Source organism: Pyrus communis, chromosome 6 (assembly GCF_041283825.1).
Source record: "Pyrus communis isolate YQ-2024b chromosome 6, ASM4128382v1, whole genome shotgun sequence".
Classification (NCBI taxonomy): Eukaryota; Viridiplantae; Streptophyta; class Magnoliopsida; order Rosales; family Rosaceae; genus Pyrus; species Pyrus communis.
Window position 1 is genome coordinate 20,937,662 of NC_142570.1, and position 23,670 is coordinate 20,961,331.

General features: G+C 36.9%; 1 protein-coding gene across 1 annotated transcript in view; it reads right to left on the bottom strand.

Moving 5' to 3' along the window:
- Nucleotides 1-1,309: 1,309 nt before the first annotated feature.
- Nucleotides 1,310-23,670, bottom strand: part of LOC137710397 (uncharacterized) — a 38,591-nt gene continuing 16,230 nt past the window's right edge. Inside the window, exons 29-64 of the mRNA XM_068449400.2 lie at nt 23,471-23,579; nt 23,119-23,262; nt 22,660-22,950; nt 21,027-21,677; nt 20,736-20,927; nt 19,479-19,582; nt 18,771-19,060; nt 18,576-18,660; nt 18,088-18,423; nt 17,243-17,602; nt 16,643-17,132; nt 15,975-16,138; nt 14,649-14,811; nt 14,257-14,526; nt 13,770-13,964; nt 13,286-13,328; nt 12,765-12,889; nt 12,115-12,612; nt 10,354-11,115; nt 10,172-10,245; nt 9,716-10,064; nt 9,536-9,634; nt 9,311-9,466; nt 8,706-8,887; nt 7,260-7,763; nt 6,354-6,531; nt 6,122-6,258; nt 5,355-5,481; nt 4,908-5,129; nt 4,468-4,827; nt 3,967-4,125; nt 3,600-3,881; nt 3,311-3,523; nt 3,141-3,193; nt 2,360-2,468; nt 1,310-1,857 (exon numbers count right to left, since the gene is read on the bottom strand). Of these exons, the coding sequence (XP_068305501.2) occupies nt 1,510-1,857; nt 2,360-2,468; nt 3,141-3,193; nt 3,311-3,523; nt 3,600-3,881; nt 3,967-4,125; nt 4,468-4,827; nt 4,908-5,129; nt 5,355-5,481; nt 6,122-6,258; nt 6,354-6,531; nt 7,260-7,763; nt 8,706-8,887; nt 9,311-9,466; nt 9,536-9,634; nt 9,716-10,064; nt 10,172-10,245; nt 10,354-11,115; nt 12,115-12,612; nt 12,765-12,889; nt 13,286-13,328; nt 13,770-13,964; nt 14,257-14,526; nt 14,649-14,811; nt 15,975-16,138; nt 16,643-17,132; nt 17,243-17,602; nt 18,088-18,423; nt 18,576-18,660; nt 18,771-19,060; nt 19,479-19,582; nt 20,736-20,927; nt 21,027-21,677; nt 22,660-22,950; nt 23,119-23,262; nt 23,471-23,579 (8,824 nt within the window). The 3' untranslated portion in view covers nt 1,310-1,509. The remainder of the gene's footprint in view (nt 1,858-2,359; nt 2,469-3,140; nt 3,194-3,310; nt 3,524-3,599; nt 3,882-3,966; nt 4,126-4,467; nt 4,828-4,907; nt 5,130-5,354; nt 5,482-6,121; nt 6,259-6,353; nt 6,532-7,259; nt 7,764-8,705; nt 8,888-9,310; nt 9,467-9,535; nt 9,635-9,715; nt 10,065-10,171; nt 10,246-10,353; nt 11,116-12,114; nt 12,613-12,764; nt 12,890-13,285; nt 13,329-13,769; nt 13,965-14,256; nt 14,527-14,648; nt 14,812-15,974; nt 16,139-16,642; nt 17,133-17,242; nt 17,603-18,087; nt 18,424-18,575; nt 18,661-18,770; nt 19,061-19,478; nt 19,583-20,735; nt 20,928-21,026; nt 21,678-22,659; nt 22,951-23,118; nt 23,263-23,470; nt 23,580-23,670) is intronic.

Sequence of the window (23,670 nt, forward strand, 5' to 3'; positions counted from 1 at the left end):
ACTTGATGTGATTGATTAATTTTGATTATTTAATGAACCAAATTTAATAAAAAATAGTGATATAGAATCAAACTAGTCTAATATTTTTTTTTTTTTTGAACTTTTATCTTGCGACCTCCTGATCTTGAAATCCTGGATCCGTCACTGCGACCATTCCCATCCTATTCGCACCACCTGCAACCCGGTGATGAGAAGATGTCCCCATTCCAGGATTTTTGGCTTTTCTTCGACCAATGCTGCGTTGCATGGATGATAGATGGGAGTCGTATATCTAGTTGCGTGTGTTTTCATATACCAAAATAATATCTGTGTTTGAAATTAACCAAAATAACATCTACATGTTGCGTGTGTTTTCATATACCGACTGAAGTTTTGATGAGAAACATTTACTTTATTGGCTATTCATAATAATATCTGAAATACTCCAAACTCAAGGTAGTAAATTAATTTATTGAGTTGTTAATAGGTACCTTTTAAGATCCGTTTAATTTAATATACTATAATATAGAGGTGAGATCGGAAGTGATGGTAATGGTGTAAGATGAAATCGAACTAAATGGATCTGGAAACATTCCAAATATAAGTATTATGAATGGAGTGTCATTAATGGAGTGTTCTAACGACATCAACAAAAAAAAAATTCCCCTTTCGGAAGACAGGAGCCAAGGTCTGGAAAGTAATCTAATGTCCTCAATAATAGTTTTCAATTGCCAAGGCATTTTGCACTTAGTCTAAAGAATCTTATACTTGTGGAGGTTATGAAAACCTTACTGTTCGACGTTCTCACTTCTCATATCCGATTCACCTATGTCTCAATTCATGAGGAGAACCCCAACAAATTACAATGAAACTGAAATCCAAAAGGGACTTGATAACTAATAGGCAATTGGTTGAAAATTCACAACCAAGTGTAAACAATGAGCAGAAAGAAAGAATTAAAAAAAGGACAATTTTCCCATATATTAGGGCTTCTCTTTACTAAAAAAGAGACTAGTTAGTGACTTTATTACGGCAGTCCATCATTTCGAGAACTGATCTTTGGAGTTTCTAACTCTTATAGACACACTTTCTATTATTTGAAACCGCTTTTAGCCTCTCTCCCTTGAGAAGAAACAAACAAACACAAAAAGATCTTTCATGCCTTTGTCGGGAATCATGCAACAAATTAACTTGCAATAAAGAGAAGAAAGGGTAAGGCCAGAGCCCAGACCTGCATACAGGTATAAATTTTTCATTTGACTCACCAGAATCCAATCGCAGGCGCACGATATTCGGTTCCCAGGTGATGATTCTAATTACCACAATGAAATTACACACACAATCTGTTGATCTATAATTAGCACCTTGAGCAAAACATCAACAATGGTGATACAAATTGCATCCAACGCTATACGAGCGACAATATGCTCTACAGCAAGCACTGTACAAGGACGGAATTTTTGAAGCATGATAGAGCCCTTTTCTAACCAGCAAAATCTGGAAAGGGCCTTTACAATATAAACTCACATTTCAGTTCTCTTCTAGTGATTCCAATAGAGGCCGCGGATCGTTAAGAACCCTCATAGGTTTCCAGCCAGATTCTTCCTTGGTTTGCCTTAGAGCCACAAGGTGAAGTGCGTCGCTTTGGACTTGATAAATGTGACACGCCCAGGGGTAAGAATCTGGAGCAGACCAAACCCTTTGCCCTTCGAATTCCGCCTCTTCAGCAAGTGATTCAGCCACACAATACGCTATATCAAGTTCTGGCTCAATAAAACTAGGCACAGCAATGCATCCGGGAGACACATATCCCTCTGGAGCCCGAGGATGCCAAATTGATACCGGTGCTGCATAGTCCTCCAGGCAGTTCCTCCATACCTGCATATGTACGTATGGAGGTTATCAATTTATGAACAAAGGAAGGTTATTAATATATGAACAAAAATCGCAAACTTAACCATGAGCCAGATCAAGATTACAAGGTTTAAAAGCAGTTTGAAAATGAGTGAATGGTTTATGATGACGATTCCAATATCCCCTACTTTCATTCCAATCGTTATTATGTAATAAAAATGAAACGCTCTCGACTATTCCACACGTGATCTGCCTTATATATGAAAAGAAAACATACAGCTTTCTACTGAATCCTAATGATGATTAAGTTGATCATCAATAGCTACAATTTGTATGAAGGAACAAGAAAACACTCTGTTTCAACAATTCGTCTCCATTTTTCAGGAGCATATTGAGAGGCATGCCATTAAGGGAAACCACAGATATAACAAAAAATAAAAAAAAGATGCGACCTAAAAAGTTCTATTAATCCTCATAAGACTAACCTAACTAGGATGTAAGTCTACTAGTGACTATAACTTCTTACCAAGTCATAACCAACTGGAAGTGCAAACAATCTGTCAATCTTGCAATAAACAGCAGCAACGTTTGGAGGATGGCTGCCAATGTGAGCAATATCACCAATCGAGACATAGCTGAAAATAAAAAAACCACTCATCAATTTTCACAATGACAACGAGCAAGTTAGTAACATCTGGTAGTGAAATGCATAATTTCAGGAGACTGAAATGTTGAACTAGTAAATGAATTGAAGCACGGTTCTACTTTCATTAGAATATGGGGTATAAACAAAGACTTTCATCTTAGCAGAAACACTTGAGACATGTTTTTCTTTTTTGTAAATCACATTATATAAAAGGCTAAAGAGAACCATATATGGCCCCTTTCGTCTTTTCTCAACTTTTTCTCCTTTGATTGGGGGAGAGTAGGATGGAGCCCTAGGCGTAGGGCATTAAACCAGTGATATACCATAAGCTTTTAGCTCAGCTAGAGAAACGTCTAGGAACAGCTCTTTTCAACATGCCAGTGGGACAAAGAGCCTTTAAAAGTATCCTAGCTAATCATGTCTTGGTAGAAATTTGGGGTTTTTTTTTTTACAGTAAATGTCAACATTGCAGATAAATATTTTAGGAAAAAAAGAAAAAGAAACAGCGCCTCTAACTGATGCAACAGAGCATTCACGTGAATTATAGGCTCTTTGATTGATACATAGAAAGATGCATTTGAAGTCAGAGACCAAAATATAAAATGCAATGAACATTAATGTTTTCAAGAAAAATAGAAAGTAGAAAATCGATCATAATTACCCGTCAGGACAGATGGGTCTCCAAATGCTACATATTACATCATCTTCGGGAACCTAAATATATAAAACAGTTATTCATCTGAGACTAGAAAACCATAAGCTGCCAAATCTTGACCAGATAACAAGAAAAGTACTAAAAATGGAAACAAGGTAACGTGAACAATAAATCACCTGTTTTCTGCACAACATGCATCGACTTCTGGATTCTTGTTCGCTGCTCCAAATCTTAGAAAAGTTGATGTTGTGTTTAACAAATCTATCATTCAATGCAGAATTGTATGATGGGAGCTCTCTCAGCCTAGTAATTGCCTTGTTCTGTATACGGTGCTCTCTCCCATCAGCTTCAGACCAGGAAAAATACACATGTCGCTGGCTTGATGGAACCTGAGAATGGTGAATCATATTAGAATTATGTATATGTTACCTCTTAAAAGAACTAATCTTCAGGTACAGTATTAACCTTCAGCATTAGGCTTTTCATGTCCGACTGATATGCTTTCCACATCTTACGCACTACGGAACAGATCCTAACAGCTTGGGGTTCATTTCCCGGAACTTCTTCAACAATGCACTTTATCACCCGAACAAAATTTTCCGATCTCCTAAAATTTTTAAGGTGGAGGATCAAGTGAGATGATTGATTGCAGCCTGCTTTTGCCAACTCCATAGCCATGAGCTCTTCCCAAGGTACATCCCACATAATCTTGCAAGGTTTCTTATCCATTTTATCTGGAGCCAAACACTAGGAAGCAAAGAAAAAAGATTGAATGTCAAGCTTTAAAAAAACATTGGGCACAATACGACTATTGCAAGACCACTTGACTAACCTGAAGCAGCATGACTCGCTTATTAGTCACTAATACAATCCGTTGGTAAGGCACAACATAATGATCTTCATAATAGTCAGACAAAGCAAACTTTGATGGCTCCTTGAATATTTCAGTACAACCAAAGTGCCGATGTGCTTCTGCAAGGTATAAAATCATCTGCCAAAAAGAAACAAAGAAAGTAAAAATAAATAAATAAGACTTGTACATTAAGATAATAGCAACGACTTTTTGGTGTGAGCAATGTGACACTGTCAACAAAATTACCCCAAGCCTCGCAAACATTTGTAGTAAAAGGCTAATAAATAACATATACTTTTGATTCGTATTTGATACGTGTATGTCAAGAATCTCAGCATTGTGCCAATTAAAATGAAGACTTAAAATCACAAAACTGAATCTTTTACCATCTCCTTATGTATCCTGTATCCTACTCACTCACACTCCCCGGAAAACCAAAGCAAATAGTTTATTTGATCCTGAATTTAAGTAACAATTTACCTGCCCAACAGCTTCTCTCTCACAATATTCTCTAAGTACAGCATCAGCATGGATTGCTCGGGGATTTCTAATTCTCTGGAAGGTTGTCTTGCTATTGAAAACCTCTAAACATTTGGAACAACTTGCTCCGATTCCATCAACAGTCAATGAGAAGAAGTCCAATGCCCCACTGACTGGTTGCACTATCACTCCTAGACAAGCACGCCCAAGCCCTTGAACTAGTCCTAAAACACCATCTTGTCTTGCACTCTCTACAGGCTTATTCACCACTCCAGACACCCCAAAGGCAACACCTTGCACAAGTGCTTCTGTACCTTGCATAATTCCATCACCCACCCCAGTTATTCTCCTTGACGTCACCTGAAGCCATTTCAAAAACAGCCCTTCGTCATAACATTGCATTACTAATTTTTATTTCTTGGTTAATATGAAAACCTTACCTGCTTCGAACGCAGTTGCTGAAATTGTCCATCAGTTGACAGCTCAGCAAACCCTTTACTAAGAGAAGCCAAGGTTGAACTTGCCACACCAAGTACATCGACTGAAAATATCAAATGTAAAGGATTATGGATCAGATCTCTCCAAATACGGTGACCAATGGCAGAAACAATGGAACTTTTCCGCATGAATCTGTCTTTGTGCATCACCCTTCTCAAATGCACCTGCAGCAACGACATATTACTGTGATGACTAATGCCTCATCTCAATATTATGATGGATTGGAAATATGTTCTGTAGTTTACATATGAAGACTATCTATAAGTTTGAGAGACTGGAGAGTAAATCATAGCATCTGAATAGAGAACCACCCATCAAAATAAAATGAATAGTGATACTATTTTGCAGATAAAACATATATAAACATCCAGACAAGCTAGGGGGCTCACCTGAATCTTGAATGCACTTCCGACAGCTGATAGTATGGGGCTCCACACTCCTAGAACCCCATGAGGTCTTTGGGCTGGTGCTGTTTCCAATGACACCTTCAGCCTAACTTCTGCAACATCTATTTGGCTGAAAAGAAAGGAAAGAAAAACAGAAAAAAGAGAGTTAAGGAAATAGAACTATTATCCCAAAATCAAGTCACAAATTTATTCCTGATAGTTCACAACTCATATTTCCCTAACAGTAGACACTTGCAAAGTTTGCAGGCCTTCTGCAACGTCCCATGCATACAACTCCAAAATACCGCCACTAATTCAAATATTTGGGTGATAATATTACGGGAACATGAGGGGAGAGAGAGAGAGAGAGAGAGAGAGAGAGAGAGAGAGAGAGAGAGAGAGAGAAAGAGCACCCAATGGGTAAGGGGGATAGAATTCGTAGGGAATCAATGTTTACTTATATCCTTTCTAAATCATAAAACTTCTATGCAAGTCTCATATGGCTAATATTAAAAGAAAAGGAAACAGAATAAATGCTATTGAAATGACATATGAACCATATTTGATTAATGAAAAGAAGGCCAAATGCCTTAGAATATGAGCTTAACCGCCAAATAAGGACAAAGCAGTGGTGGTCAATTTTTTCCACCTTTGCAATTTCTTTTTTGTTTGGTGAAGGAAAAACAGCTCTCTTCAGCACTCATAACTATATTGCTGCAAATGCAATGAATTGCAGTTTTCTGCACACAAGCAAAAGTTGTGATACTTACTCAATGCGTATTTCCGGATCAACTACTGTGACACTAGGACTTTTAGGCAAACGATCTAACTGTAGATTATTGTAGAAATCCACCAAAGCCCAAACTATCGGTTCGTGAATATTAAGTCTCCAACTCTTATCAGTTACCTATCATGTCATCACAAATTTTGGTCAGAGGTTAGGTACTGCTCACTGTTATGACTGATAACATACATTTTAGGTATAATGTAAAAAGGCATTACCCGTATACAAACATAAGGGTACACCTGGACGCCGTCACTATTATCATTGCGCATTGTAATAGTTGTTTTGAACACTGGATAATGCATGTCAGAGTTCATTTCTGGAGCCAACAGCACTGGCATCACTGTTAGTGGGAGCTGGTTGTCCAACTGCAGATGACCCAGTATGAGCTTGAACCTAGCAGAGAGAAACACAAATGTTAGGTGTAACTGTAAAGCATCTTATTTAATAAGAAAAGCTACATTGGAGTGAGGACGGATCTGAAAACACGGAGTTAGAATGAATGTGCTTCAACAGTAAACATTTGACACAGATAAAGACTCACATATTCAGAGAGTTTTGTAAAGTCAAACTACAGTGTTTAGCTTAAAGAACTCAGGTTCTGAGTCTCCTGACAGAAAATTAAGAAGCAACAGTTGCTTTCACAGGCCAGAATTTAGTCTACAATAACTTTATTGAATATAAACCCTAGAACTTGGTTTGCAGGAAATTTGAATGAAAACTTATTTTAGGTCTTTTAATTCAAACTTCCATACTTACAACACCACCTTTACAGCTATAATTCACCAAATATTCAGTGGTTTTACTTCTATTTAATAGTCATGACAATACCAAACTGGTCCTCGATTTATATATACTAAAAATAGGCAGTTCATACAATTATTTTTAGGCATGCAAGTGAAACAATTCTTTTAAACTGCTTCATACTTCTAGTATGTTTTAACAGTTTCGTAAGTGAGGTGACTACAAATCACTAGTCCTCATTAATTAATGTCATTAATAGCTCAATGTATAAGATAAATGAGTGATAAGAATAGTTGAAATTTCAGAACTTCACATAACATTACAGCTGAAAGACATCCTTAAGAAAATGATATAGGAGTATAAGAAGGTTCTTCTCTTACCTGGTTGTTGTACCACCATCATAACCGGTCCAATATGATACGAAGACTCTCTCAAAATAAAAGTAGGAGACTTCTTTTGGTCTATGGTCAACAATAGAGATCCCTACAATTCCAAACTCAATTATAAGCTCAACAGGCGAGGCACTATTATTTTGAATGGTGTTTTGCACTTGAGAATGCCTCCAATTTCCAGCAATTTGCAAATCCAAACTTGTCCCAGAAGTTGTGGTGTCTGTGAACCTAGCTACCTTGATATCACCAACTTCCATAACATAAAATTGTAATTCAAGTCCCTCATTTTCATAACATATCCCGGTCCTTTCCAAATCAAGTTCCCAAGGTCCAATTGTAGCACTGTCAACCTTAGCTTCTATGATTTTTTGGCCATAAGGGTCTTCCCAAGAAAAATTCGTAGTTGAAAGAGGCGCTAGGCGAATCCAGGCATCCTCATCGAAAGCAGACTGGCGAATTCTAATTGTTTTACTGACTGTTCTGTTCTCAATTCTGCTCAAATGAAGCTTTAAAAGATTAGTCACCTCTCTTTCTCTTTCTCTCACACACACACACATATATATATGTATATATACACACAAACACACAAAACACACACACACACACACACACACGACCCTTTTCTTAAAACAGATGCCCTTTTGCTATTGACTAAAACAGATCTCAAGTGGGCCAAACCATCACTGCTAAAAATTCAACGAAATCGCAAATCATTTAGCCATCTAACTACAACACAACAAATAAACTAGCACAATGTGTCTAATAACACTACGACATTTCATTATGACAATCAAATAGTGTAACAATTTTCGATTTATGAGTTTTTGCAAGGCCTTATCCCCGAGTGGGGATCGAAAAACTAAACTTCAGATCACTTGATCACACTGCGGAGTGCAGAGTGACCCTTAAAACTTAAGAATGGGGCGGTGAATAGGTGTGTGTACATCAATGTGCATGTATGCATGTCAACCTCCATAAGAAGGATCACCATAGATTAATGGTTGAAAGGGATCATTGGGAGGTCAATAATTTGAATAGTCCAGTTTCTAAATCACCATAGGAAATCAGCCATATCCTAAATCGTTTGACCATTTGGTGATCTTTTCAGTCATATTTCATCGATCGATAGCCTTATAGCCAACATTTTGACAATACCCATACATGTCTGTTCCTTAATACATACCGTACATCCTGCAAAGAGAATGTATATGTAGGCAACTATGCATATATATAGGGTTAGGATTCGGGGATAAATATAATACACACCATACATTCTAACCTCTATATATATATATATATAAAATATTTATCAGCACATAACCAAAACATGAGAATATATATGTATGCATATATGTAGGGTTAGGATCCATAATACACACCATACATCCTAGCCCCCATATATATATAATATTTACCAGCACATGATGTAAGTACCTGATGGGACCACTGGTTGATCCGAGGCAAAATACAACGGTGAATCGCGAACCTTCTTCATAGCCCCGAATCTCTGTTCTTAAAAATGTCCGAGTACCATCATGCTTCCTCAAAACAAGGGAAATGGTGTCCTCCTTTACAATTTGAACAGGGAATGACCAGTCTGTATTTTCTAGTCGAACCTAACAATGGAACCAAAAGAAAGAATTAAATTTTTCAGAATGCATAAGATGAAAGCTCGGATCATTCATCTATGTAAACCGAAACAAAAAAAGTCCAGCATGATTCCGAAAGAAAAGGTTCTAGTTCGGGCAGGATACGACCGAATAAAGCCTAAATTAATCTACCTGGCTTTCATGTAGCCTTTGCTTCTCCAAATATGATATATTTTATACTATAATTCATAACTTTTATCACATAGGACATGTCAGGGACTCTGGGGTCACATGTCCCTTATAGGCGAGGTTTTGTAGTGTGAGTAGCTTCTTTCAATCCTTTTAGGGTAAATGCACCCTGATTTTCCAAAACAACGGATACAGATACAAGGACCATTGGTACATATGTTTCTACAAAGATAATGATATTACAATATACACTCCACTAACCTGAAGTTTATCATGTCCTTCTGACTCACGATGTACAAATGAGACCATTGCATCAGATGCTCGAAGGATCTTTGGTTCATCCTCACTGCATAACTTAATGGATATGTCCCGACCAATTCTATTGGTAAAAGTCATATATGGTCGGACAGAAATTACCTGGCAAGAGGGCAAAAGGGTCAATAACCAATCTTAAGATTTATTAAAATCTCTAATAATTAAATTTACCTTTGTGGGAACAGATTGATATAGGCATGGTTTTGTTGTAATAAAAATCCGCATACAACTGCCTTCATTATCATGAGCATAGAGATCCAAAGACCCATCCTAAAAAAGAAGGAAAGAGAAAATCTCAACAAGATTTCTTTACCAATAATGGATCAATATAAAAATGACATAGACATCTACCGTGTCATCAAGGGGAGAAAGATCTTTGACAGGTCCAAATTGCTCCTTTCCAGATTGATCAATGGACAACGCAAGGCCCAACAATTTAAATTTCAAAGGTGAAGCAATTGTATGACCTTCATATATTTCCTCTTCAGTTATTTCCTCCAGGATAGTTTCATTGTCCTTTGTAGAACGAAATGGATTACCAACCTTTCGCATATGTTTCTTTCCTTTGATATCTAGAAGCCTAAGTTTGAGAGGGGGACACCAAGAAATTGAATACCAATAAGGAGAATACAGCCTAATGATCTTAGCTTGCAGTGGCCGTTCTTTGTCAGAATTCTGTTCAAGAACAATTTGAACAATCCTGCAGAAACAATTACCACGGAACTATCAGACTATAAAAGAAATGCACTTCAAGCAATGTAAAGGTTAAGATACACAATATAATTTATGATGCAGATTATTTGAAACCTTCCGGATATCGAACTTCTCAAACTTATAGTTTTCGGTGGAACTTCATGAGGATGGGAAAAAAGAACAGCTTCCTGCAAAAGAAATAAATGAAAGGGTGGGATTTTATTAAAAAAATTATGCCAAAAATCGAATTATACAAAAGAAAAAAAAAAAAGGACTAGTTTGGTCTTAAAGCTCACATGTATAGGCAGCCACCCTCTTTGCGGAAGCAGTGAAAGGAACAAAGGGCTTCTTATGTCAGCACTATAAACATTGACACTTTTTCCTGAAAATAATACTCCTCTCGAGCAGGCAAAAAAGTTACCACTATCTTGCATCTCAAAAACAGAATATTCAGCTGCAAGCGGAAGAAAATTGGAGATAGATAGCGGGGACTTGATTACAAGAGTCCAATCCTGGATAGGATCAGAATGAATATCTTTGGCAATCTCTGTCGCTTGTACACTTATACAAAACCACAACTTATGAGAACTTGAAGAACTACCACTTATCTGAGTGCAATATAACAGTTCTTCCGACTCGGTGAGAGAAGACACACTTATCCCAGAGCATACTTTTGACTTACCAGAATCCTCTGTTTGTTCAGACCCATCCACCACTGAACTCCAAGAATACTCACTACTATTGCAGAGAGAGGGCCTTAAACACAATACGTACATTTCAGGTTGTGTTAACCCAGATAGAGGAAGGGATACCGTATCTCCAGGTTTCAAAAGTCCAATAGATATTTTCTGATGTGTATCATTTTGTTTTCTATTCCTGATCCATCTCCTTTGCCTTGCAGAGTTTACAGATCTTAATGGATCAAATGACTCGGGCCATTTTAAACTCTCAACATCTGGAGCATAAACCCAACCATCAGCAGTGTGAACAGATTCCATATTCAAATGCCAATCATCAACCCATTCCCAGCCCAGTGGTAACTCAACTGCCGGAACTCCCTGCATTACTGACAGTAATCAGAAACAATCTAAGAGCTCCAGAATTACTATTCAAACCTGTCTAATAATGTGAGAGACCACCAAAAAAAAAAAAAAAAAGCTTAATCATCCCCTAAATTAAAATACAGCCAATAGTCACAAACATGTGTTACTTCTCATCCGAAAAAAGAAACAAAAAGAAAGCTGAGCCTCAAAAAGGAACTCTCTGCACCGTCACCATCACCTTCACATCAGTCTGTGTCATACAAAGATGTGAGTGGGTTTCTTCTAGATTGGAGCGGCCTTGACCAAGAAAGTGTAGTTCACCGAGGATGTTTTTAGCAGAAGGCTAAACTTTGTAGATTTGTAGTTTTGGTTACTACTTGAGTAAATGTATAAAACAACAACCCAGTATACCATTCCACAGTACAGGGGTTTGTTTTCCAGGTGATCAGTTATCCTTAAGTTAGAGGTCTATGAGTGTAGCGGCACTGGGCTGTGTTGGAGCGTTAGGGTTTACTCCTGTCTGTTTTGATAGTTATTTATTTTGGGGCTACGGACAAGATTCGACTTGACCATGCTTATGATGTGATTCAGTTAAAGTAGAACCTTGTTAATTTACTTTTCCGTCAGGCTCTGATGTTCAGACATCAGCATGCTGATTTTGGGCGAATATCTACATTGGGGTGTGACACAAGATGGGGGAGGAGGTTTTACAAGTTTTATAAATGGTTACATCGCATTAATTTCTCTTTTTATAAATGTTCTCATATCGTAAGTCGTAACAAAAGAATAAAAGTGTACCCTTTAATCCATATAATGATATATTTAGGGACACTGTAGCTACCAATTTTGGATGAGAAAATGTAATAAAAGTAATATACAACAAAACTACGAAAATCAACATGAACCATAAAGCTAATCATGTAAAGCTTCAGTCGCAGAGATTTAAATTGAAGGTTAAACCTACACAAGTAATCAACACATGCACATGCCAAGAACATCAACTAATATCTTTACCTGATGAGATCCTCCACTTTCAATGATACCTTGGCTTGGTTGAGCAATGGTGCCAATCCAACCAGTACCGGGGCTGTATTTTTCAGTTTCAAAGAACTCATCAGTCTGAAGTTTCTTAAATTGTATTTGACCTTCAAGGGTACTGGCGTTGTTTTTTAGAGTGGTATCTTCCATGGAAACTTTTGGTACAAGGCACAAATCAAGTTCAAAATCCGTACTGTTACGTACGGAAACAAGAGACCTAATATCCACATATCGATTGCCATCATTCACATGTACTTCACTAGCAACAACGTCATTCCCTAACCTCCAACAAGCAGCAGGTGCAGCATAATTTAGCCTCACTGTAGTCCAAGGCCCTTCCCTGCTTGGACTAATCTGAATAAAACCAGATTTTCTGCCACTGTTATCAGTTTGATCACTTATCTCAGCTTCAGATGTCGGTGACAACAGCACTGAACATCTGATTTTGCCACACGACTTTTCACCATTATATCCCTGAATCACAACTCACATAAATATTACAAGGTTGATCTACTTGTCAGTAAACTCTTGATAAATTTCTATCCCTAGAACGAGGTACATGTTCTGACATAAAACAGATACAATAAGAAAAAAATATATTTCTAAAACATGAATGTAGACTCTACCGTAGATTCTGTTGAGGATAATTCAACCCAGGTCCATTTGTTCACGCTATCATTCAGGTAAGAATTATCATGGATGATCCCCGCAATCTTCTTTAAAGGGGTTGAAAATAATCCAAGAGGGACCCCTAAAATCAAAAATGAAAAGTTAAACCCATCTTGCCCAAAATTGATAGTTTGACAGACAAGAATGCGTAGTTCTTAAGTACAACAAAATTAAAAACAATTTAATGAGAGCAGAAAATTAATTTACTTTACAGAAAATACTTAATATATTTAGGTCAAAGTTGAAAAATAGCATGCATAACAGAGGAACTAAACAAAACAAACTATAGCATACATTTACACTTTTTAAATGACAGTGAGTAGGATAGAGGTGGTGCAATGAAACCTGAAATACTATCTTTAGTTGCCATTTTTTTTTATCATGATGACAATTAGAGTTTCAATACAATAGAGAAAAGGCATCCTATTAAATAACAAATCCAGGCGGTGACAGATCAAATAAAGAATAAACAAACTACCTTTTCCCAGCTCCGTCACAATTAATTCAACTGAGTAGTAGTCCTGCACAAATTTGGATAGAATGGCTTGAATGGGATAACCAAGAAGATTACTTATATGTTCATAAAACATCCAAACAATGATATACGAAAATAAACAAAATGGTTTATACTGTTTTAATGAATTATATACATGCATCTATAAGCAGCATTACTATCTATCATTTGAAATGTATGAAGCCAACATCCAGTAAGTGACAGATTAGAAAATTCACTTAGCATGTCCCAAAACTACATTTTAATTAAAAGATGTTACACAAATTTCATAGCACAGGAATAATTATCCATTAAATGTCCAGTAATCATCCTTTTGGTAGAAACGTAAAATCAAAGTTCGGTAATAATAACAGATGTGAAAATCAATGTGCAAAGACCTATCATACATGCAAAAGCAAAGCAGTTAATTAATTGGAAAACGTGCTAAAAAGAAAAACATTCTACATACTGGATCGTCGACTTTAAAGAAAAAAATTTCATTCCACTTGACCAACTCAAGCTCTGAAGACAAGTGATCTGAGCTGCTTCCGCAAGTACGTGCACTTTGTTGATGGCTCAGTGATCCACTAGGGAGATTCGGGTCAGGACTAAGGCGAATTGCTACGGTATACTGGGGGGATGTTAACCCTCCAACCCGTGGAAACTGAAATTGCAGATAGATTTGAGTAGTCAAGATAAGGGAACCCATGTCACTATCTAATACAAACACACACACAGCTAATTTCTTGAAATTCATACATTTTTTATTATAAAATAAATAGAAGGAAGTGTAAGCAAATTTATTTGTTTATTCTGTGAGAAAGATACTTTTTTATTACAACAAAGACAATAAATAACAATAAGCCAAAAAAACTGGTCAAGATATCCACTGGAAAAGAGAAGAACAAATGGAAGGAATCATAAGAAATTTACTTTTATGAGGAATGAGAGTATACCTGCCCGTCCACTATGATAAGGGTAACCATTGTTCTAACTTTACGGAAAAGTTTTCCTTGCAAGTGAGAGTCCAGCATATTCTTGGAAGCAGGAACTTTCACGGGCCTCATATCCCCAGACGGCATCTTAATTATGGTTGCAAGTCCCCTTAATTCTGTAGCTCGAACAAAGATATCCTGACCAAGTTTGTTTTGTGGCATTATATTGTAGTTTCTCTTGTGATGAACGTCAATAGCAGATCTTCCACCATCTGTTGGAGAGGATACTTCCTACTTGATGTCATGTTAAAAGAAAAAAAAAGGTGAACTGTAAGCAATAACCGTTATATGCAGACAGGAGAAAGGGTGTACAAAAAAAACTTCTTTTAGTGATGGAGGCAGCAGAAACTCACTCTTTTTCTATCATATTCATGCACATGAATAAGACTGTTCCAGCTTGCATAAGCTTGAATAATCATATTAGCGTTAGATACAGAAACATTCAAGTTCAGATCCCTGGTACAGGTAAGGCGTAACTGGGAAGCTGTAGTTGTAGCAGTAAGATCATATTGGTACCTGTACGTGGGCCAATAATAATAAATAACTACGGATGTTTCCAAAGTGAAATTTTAACCAAATATGAGCAGAATTGCATTATAGGTGATGAGGAAAAGGAATACAAAGTTTCACCCCAAAAAAGATGGAAAATGAAGCCAGAAAGAAAAACACTAGATGAGATATAAAATCTATTCTTTAACCTTTCAACTAGTGGAAACTTCCTAAGCACCAAATCTAGAAACACTTTTGACTTTTCTAATTTCTTCTCCACTCCACATTATCCATTAGAATAGATATAATCGCATATCGATTATCATCACCTAAAGTACACAAACACTAAACACCTTCAGCTAGCAGCAAGAATGGTACATTTTTGGCTCATTTCCATAACATCTTATATTTTTGGCATAGAAGATTCTGGACATTTTGTGTATCAAAGTCAGACATTTTGTGTATCAAACTCATGTTTTCAAGAGGTTCTAAGTTTGATCCCCATTCCCAATTTCTTTGTTGGTTTTCGTGGTGCGCGGTGAGTCAGGTCCTGCACCTATATGTTTCTCTGTTTGTCCATATGTCTAGCTCTCCAGGCGCAGTACGGGCTCCTTGTGGGCGAGGGTATAAGCCTGACATATACAGTTGGACAGTTCACCACCAACTTAAGCTTTTGGAGAATGTAGATGAGCATTTTCCATGAAAGTTACTATTGAACTGACCATACTGTGATATCTGGTATAATTAGGGCGGGATACAAAGTCTTCAATGAATTATCCCTCACGAGTCATAACCCACAACCATTGACAGCATCATTTAACATATTTTAAATCCAAGCATGGTCAACAATGACAAAAGCATATACCAACGCCCATACTGTAATATCTGGTATAATTAGGGTGGGATACAAAGTCTTCAATGAATAATCCCTCATGAGTCATAACCCACAACCATTGACAGCACCCACAAAAAGATCCATAACCTTGAGATCCCATGGGCCTTTACTTGACTTGATCCCTTCAAAATTTCCAAATTTTTTTCCATGCCACCCATTATGTATGTTCGACTTTTCTAGCTTTCTAGGTTCCACATGGACTGCTTTTAAATAATGAATTCAGAACTGATAAGCTACCTAATGCATCCTATATATTTTCTTAGAATTTTTTAATATTGAGGTAGAAGAAAATTACCTTAAGAATCCATCTACTGGCTCAACAAGAGGTTCCCAAACTTCATACTTATCGTTATATGATCTAGCAGCCAAAGAGAAGCTCACAGTAGAATTCAAGTAGTCGGTTCTTCCATGTAAACTGAACCCAATTCCATTTAAAGAGACATTAAACAATGGAACCATCTGTCATATTCCATGAGACAAAATCATTAGAGAAATAGCTGTAACTAACAGAAAATTAAAGTAAAAGAAACATGAGCTTTAAATATAACAACCACCAAAGCTAAATATTATGTACTTTTGATCATAAATAATTAAATACAGCGTAAGAAGTTATTATTAGAAGAGCCAACTCAGCCAAGAACATACCATTATTGTACATAAGGTTAAACTTTATGAACATAACAGAATTGTACATAAGAGGTAAGTTTTCTCAATTCCTTGGCACAATATTGCTAATATGATTGGAGGCCCATTCATTCCTTGAGCTTGGTTCATATTTATTACTTTAGAAATATGGCATCCGGTTATCACTTATCACAGATGGATAATTGACACATACAGAAAAAAAGTTTGTATTAAGATTTGGAAGAAAGGTTCCCTAATCATACTTCTCATACTTCATTATTCATTTACACATTACTATATTTCATACTCCATATGTGCTATTTTAGTATGAATTCTTACCAAGCCACCATAGTCATCAAAAAGTGCAGCAGAAAAAGTTCTTAATTCTGCATCAATTACAGTATCATCTGAACCACTTGGTACATTTGACTCCGCCAGCTTTAAAGCAAACCTTCTTGGAGGTTTTTTGAACCCACCACGAACTATAAAGGTCCCCAACTCATTGCCAGCTGACCAGATACTAAAAGAATCTCTTGTACGCTTCGCATCAGATGTATCCCATACACTTTCCTCTGAAAATTGATCTCCAGCTACCATATCACTGCGCATGCATCTTAATGAGCTGAAATCAGATTGTTTTGGTGTTCCCTTGCATGCAATACAACCAAGGGAAACAAACCCTGGAGGGGCCTGAGGAAGCCAGAAAGATATACTGTCCATTCCCCACTGTTTCTTAACTTGCCCAAGAAGCTGGAAATCAAGAGGGGCTTTGAAGATCCCGCCATCTCCTGTTTCATGAAGAACAATGCAGGTATTTGGGGGCTCGTACCTATGTTTAGTAACCACCAAACTTATGTTACTTAAGATACAACAGAAAAAGACATACACATAAGCAAAAGTTATAAAGATAAGATATCCATGAACACCATTATCATATACCCGTTGATTGCAATATCACCAACATATACCATCCCATGAGGGACAACTGGACGCCATATAGACAGTTTCTTCCTTGAGTTTGAGCCCTGATTCCAACATATCAATTGGAAACTAGCAACAGCTTCATAATGCGGCCCAGAGTTTACGGTTGCCAACCTTTCTGATTGGACATCATGATGTTGAGAAGAAGTATCTTGGACAGTGAAACGATTAGATGATTTTTCAGACGCTTCTAAAAATCCAAATATCACGTGACGCAAATCATAGGCTGTGCCCATTACACTAGACATATTTGGACCTGCTGGCAAAAAGGTGCCAACAGAATTATCCACACGCCAGAATGCTAAAGTTGACCGATACCTGCAATTTAAAATGGAATAAAAAAAATCACGATCCAATCATTTCTTATCAATGTAAACAGGCCGATCTAGTTGGAGATCTAACATAATATTTGTCCGATTCCCAGGAAGAGAATTTGGATAGCCCCCAAATCTAATAAGAGAGTCATGATAGTGCGTTAAAAGTTTGAATCCAATAAAAATATATTCCAGTACCTCTTCCATATGGAACAGACATGAATTGAACAATATTATAAGAATTTATCTGACTTTAAGATTACTCTTTGGAAGAGGAAGAAAAAACTATGATCCACCTTTTTCGTGGATAAAATCTACTAAATTTTGTTTACCGGACAAAAAAAAAATCTACTAAAGTTTATATTACAAACCATCAAATATGTTTAAGTCTTGCTAAATTTGTAACTTTGGAACCTTAGTGTAAACTATTGGCAACGTTAGGGTAATCTGAAATTATTAAAAATGAAAGAGATTGAAAGCACGACATACGGATTGTTGGTACTGATTGCAATGCAATCCCTTAAGGAAGAAGAAGAAACTAAAGAAGCCAAGATACAGGAAGCAGAAGACAGTGGTGGCTGTGTTCTTCCAGGGGAAACGACACAGCCCAATGCAACATATCCCTTAGGTGCTTCAGGGAACCAAATGGAACAACTAGCTCCGTCAGAAAGGACATCATTTGGTAGTGAATCAGAATAATTTACGCTATCGACAGACGAGCCCTCTGAAGGTAAAGGTGGCCAAATCAGCTTAAAAGACAGGGGCTTCTTGACTCTAGCAAAATTGGTATTTACAGCAAGAACTGCTTTTGTAGGCGGCTTGTCCCTGTCATAAGAAAATGGTATTATTAACATTCAAAATTTTAATAAATGAAAACCCTCACATTGTTAATAACTCTGATATTTAAAAAGCACCATGAGGTACAACTAAGATATGACACTAAAACCATAAATAACAAAAGAAGCCGTTTTACTAACAAAGGTGTCAGGTAATCCCCAAGAACTGCAAAACCAGTAGGTGCTTGAGGCCTCCAGAAAGTATATATTTGGTCACCAAAGGGATCTGAAAATGTGACGGAAGCAGGATATATGTCATCAGCGTGTAACTACAGGCAAGTTAAATCCTTCGGCCCACAATATAGAAAAATAAACAAATAAAAGACTGTAGCCTACCTCGTATTGTTCCAATTTTGTCAAACTGCGAGCAAAGCACTGTCATTTTCTTTGATGTTGTCCTTAAAAATGCCAATATATCCTCTTCAACTGCTAAAAACAGTCTGAGGATGCTGAATGAAAAATTCATAAATATATCTGAAACACTTAGATGTATATTGGTCTTTCCAGAAGCATTTGAATATTTCACAGAGGCGTCGAAGGGCTCCAGAATCGTGATTCCATTACTCTCCATAGTTAAACCAAGCACATTTGCATTCATCTCCTTGGTATCACCCTTCATAACAAGCCTGGAGGCAACAAGAGCATGTATAATGTCAAGTTTCCATTACATTTCTGTAAAAGTTTAAGCATTCAGAGCATGGAAACTGATGCAAAAGTAAATGGAAACTGATACAATCTTAGCAAACTCGTATGCATAGAGATTTTATATATATATATTTGTATGCATTTCAGAAACAAGAGAAATCAATTTAAAAGCATTAAAAATTTTGTATGAAGTTCAAGCATCAATTAAACATGAAAATTTCATGGAGCAGTATTCCATTGTAAATATCTCTTGATAATTTTTTTATTTCGGAAAGATGAAACCCCACAACCCCCCCCACCCCCCCAAAAAAAAAATTCCTGTGCAATTTGCATGTCTACAAAACTCTGTGCACAAATTATACTAGTACGTCTAAACATGATAATCAAACGAAATTTGACCTGCAGAATCCATCCAACTGTGCATGCAAAAGTTGGTTAGAGAGCACAAGTGATTCCCCAACATCTTCAGAAGTATTATAGAATGTCAGCTCTGGGCCAACCAACTGCAGCGAAATATTTCAGTTACAAAATAAAGTTAGCAGTTCCAGAAAATGAGTATGGCCCGACATTGCGAAAAAGCAAGGCATATTTTTTCCTATGCCCCCTGGAACTGAATGTTAATCTCACTTTCCCTTTGAAACGCAAAAACGCGTTGCTAAACCCCTTGGAACCCCATTTTCGTCCCAAGTTGCTTGATTCTGTCAACTCCATTAAAAAATCTGTAAAATCCTCTTACGTAGCTTAGTGGGCTCCAATTATTTGATGATGTGTTTTCCATGTGTGCAAACAATAATAAAAAAATAATTTAAAAGTTTTAAAGATGAAAATATTTTAAAAATAACAGATTAGAAATATCTAAAACATTATTTTCCTCTCACGATCCCACCCTTTCTCTTCCTCTGTGACTAAACCCCACCTACTATCTCTGCCCATCAATCAATTCCAGCACTGTACCCATCCACCCCAAATGATGGTGAAGAAAACCTCCCTTCCTCATGTCTGCACTGCCAGGTCACTCTCTCACTCTCAAATGCCAAAAGTTGACGAAGATAGGTGGCAAACTTCTGATGAAGATTAGGAGGAGGAGACTGTCAATTCTTCGGGAGATGGTTTTGTAAGAGGTCGTCAGATTTGGATCAATTGATGCCATCATTACGTTTATTAAGGTTTGATTAGGATGGACAAAGAGAAGCTTAGATTGGGGTTGAGTTGGGTCAGGAGTAGATCTCATCAAGTGCCATATAATGTTTATTTTCATTCTCATTTTATTTTCTGATATTGAATTGGGAATTTGGATGTCACTTTGCTGAGTTTGGTTATCTAAGGCTATTGTAATGGAAGGAGAGGGGGAGAGAAGTCAAGTTGGGTGGAGTGGGGCTATGTTGGGGTAGTTGCCTGGTTGTTTGTTTCTTCAATCAATTTTGTATACGTGGCACTAACGGTTTACCACATCAGCAACCAAATGGGTCCCATTAATACCACGTAAGAGACTTAATGGATTTTTTGCCAGAAATGACAGAAACATGTCCGTCAAAAATCTAGTTTCAGAGTGTTAAGTGACGCATTTTGCATTTCAGGGGGGAAAGTGAGACTAACATCGAGTTCCAAAGGGCACAGCAAAATAAAAGCCAAAAAGAAATAAAGCGAAGCAAAAACCTGCAACTCAATAACAATCTCTGTGGACTTGTCGGCCACAATACTTTGAGGTGGCACATTATTGACATTTTCTGTTGAGGAATTCATACTTGAATCTTCATTCCCTCCCACAAAGGAGACCTGATCTTCCTTCAATGCTGAATAGCTACTGTTGGATCCCATAGAAATGCATGAATCTAGGTACAGTCCATTCTACACCCACAGAACACACGTTAGTAATTTAAATATCATAGAAGTTTTTTTGCAAACAAGTATGCGGATAAACAAGAAAATATATCGTAATGGGATAACCTTGATGACAACATTTGTGAATTGCAACCTCTTCCCGTCTCCTACATATATTATTGGCTCTGTACTAGGGCCGGAGAGAATAGCTCCCTGCCTATCTTTCAAATATAGTGTACCACCATTGCCATCATAAACAAAATGACCGTGCCTTCCATCATCAGCTATTAAAGGCCTTAGAGGAGAAAGAGAAAATTCAGTAGAGGGTTGCTTGTAAGTTGACTGATCCAAGATCACTGCATCCATTCCATGGATGGAGTTCTGTACTTCTTCACTTGAAAGAGTATTGCTGATTGTAGGAACAAAAAACTCAACAACACCCAGCAAAAAATCAAGTACAACCAGCAGTTGTGGCCTTTGGATGCATAAAGAAACAACCGTTGACAGCTGACAAAATTTTGCATCAAGAATGAGCATCGTAGGAACTAATTTGAAATCATTCACTTCTGTATCATGTGCACCGGAGATCTGTTGAGCACCATCATGAGTCACAAAATCTAGGGGTCTTGAACCAACATACTCAGGCTTTCCTACTGCCAACCTAAACTCTGGTTCAGTACCCTCACGATCATCGAGCACAGCAAACCCCTTTAGTGTTGCTGATAGGAAGCCTTCTCCTAGTGTATTTGACTTGTACAGTAACCATGCACCACTGATCTGTACGAGGAAGTGGTGGCATTATAAACCAAGAAGATATGCATGTACATATAACATCTATTTCTTTTCTTAAAATGTGGAAATCCACCGTGGTGAATTTTCAGTATTCATACACACACATTGTACTATGATGACGTAACTCCCTTGATTCCAGTGACCACAAACATTAGACAACCTCATACAAGTTTAGCCAAGAAAACAATATATTTGAAAATAATAATGGACAAGTACTTTGAATAAACTTGAAGAATCCAATATGATCCTATTATGCAAAAATCAACAGTTTAACCATGTCAACAGTTGATTATTACCTGCACCAAAAAAATTTAAATAAAATTGTATTACTTACTTCACAATAGTGGATAGTTAATTAATTGAATTTGGTTGTGGTGGGTTGAAATCAATATCGAGTATCATATCTATATGTGACACTATTTTGATAGGGGAGTGATTTCTACACACCATTTTTCTCCCTACGCAACACCATTTGTTTTTGGCCTTCTAATTGAAGAAATCATAGAAGAATCAAGGGACAAAGCATGGGTGTGCAGAAATCATTTCCCTTTCTTAACTGCATGGAAGAATATTATGCTTGATAGGTTGGTCAAGATTGTTGATGAATGAAGGCCCTGTTGGTCATATCAAAATAAGAGAGACTAAATTTGATTTTACTTTTCATCTTTCTTAATAAAGAAATCCTGTTTGTCAAAATAAAATGTAAATCACTTAAAACAATGAATGTCCAATTACTGTACACTGGACCAGAAAATTTTAACATAAAAGACATCTATATCGATCCAAGTATTCATCTTTCAATAAAGATGGATGTATTGATCAATCAATGATATTAAGGTGACTTGCAGGGGAAAACTCAATCTGTTAAAATGAATATAATATATCCAATTTTCAAGAGATTGAATATCAATGTCAATGTTGTATTAAATTACTGACAGTTGAAAAATCCACCAAATTAAGAAACTACCTGTACAGTGGCTAGAGGTGCATCTCTTGCTACTCCAGTATGCAAGCATAATTCAACCAAACCAATAACAAGAGAGACTTTCATCATAACCCAAGCTCCCTCATTTGCATTTCGAGATTCAAGTACAACAGGCTCTTGAGGAGTGATGTCTTCTTCAACATCAACTGATGATATCGTAGACTCGTGGTTCAGTGGAGGTATAACATGTGGAGTTTCAGAAATATTAGACTGCGCACAATCAGTGATAATCTGATATTCCCTGTTTGACAAAGCTGCTTTCAATTTCTCCATCTGAAAAGCACAAATTATAAACCTTTAAAATGTGACTTCTCTTAAATGCATTTTCATGAACACTACCCTATACTTAAACCTGCAATTTTACCAAATAAAGTACAAGGTCGCAAGGAATAGAAAAAAACTTAGATTCACACACTGGTCAATGAATAAGTGATGCATTACCTTGATTGCAGCCTCAATACTTGGTACTTGATGCAACAAATCTCGAAGTGACCTTTGAATCACAACGGAAACTCCCTTCACGTCTTGAATTATACTTTCACCTAAATCCGCTTTTGTGCCAACATTTAGATTGATGTCCTCAACCTACATCCCCCATCGATGAAGATTAATCAACATGCAGAGTGTAAATAAAAATAAAACAACTACAATGCCAAGCTCTAAAAGAGTTTAAAAACCCATTTCAACTGGAACCTCCATATCCTTTTCCAGCCACTGCCACTCATAATCAATAAAAAAAAATTGAGGACAGATTTTGTGCGGTAGAAGAAAAACATCAAATGTGCTCAATCACCTGAACTGTTAACACTTCCATATGAACAGCATTAATTTCACTTCTACTTCCACCAAACCATTTAAAGGTGTTCCGGACAGTAATATGAACAATGTCAAGCTTCAAGTAGCTGAAATAGAAAAATTCAGATAATTAAAGAACGTACATCAGAAATATCAAATAAAGATATGAACTATATTGGCGCACCTACAGAGCCTAAA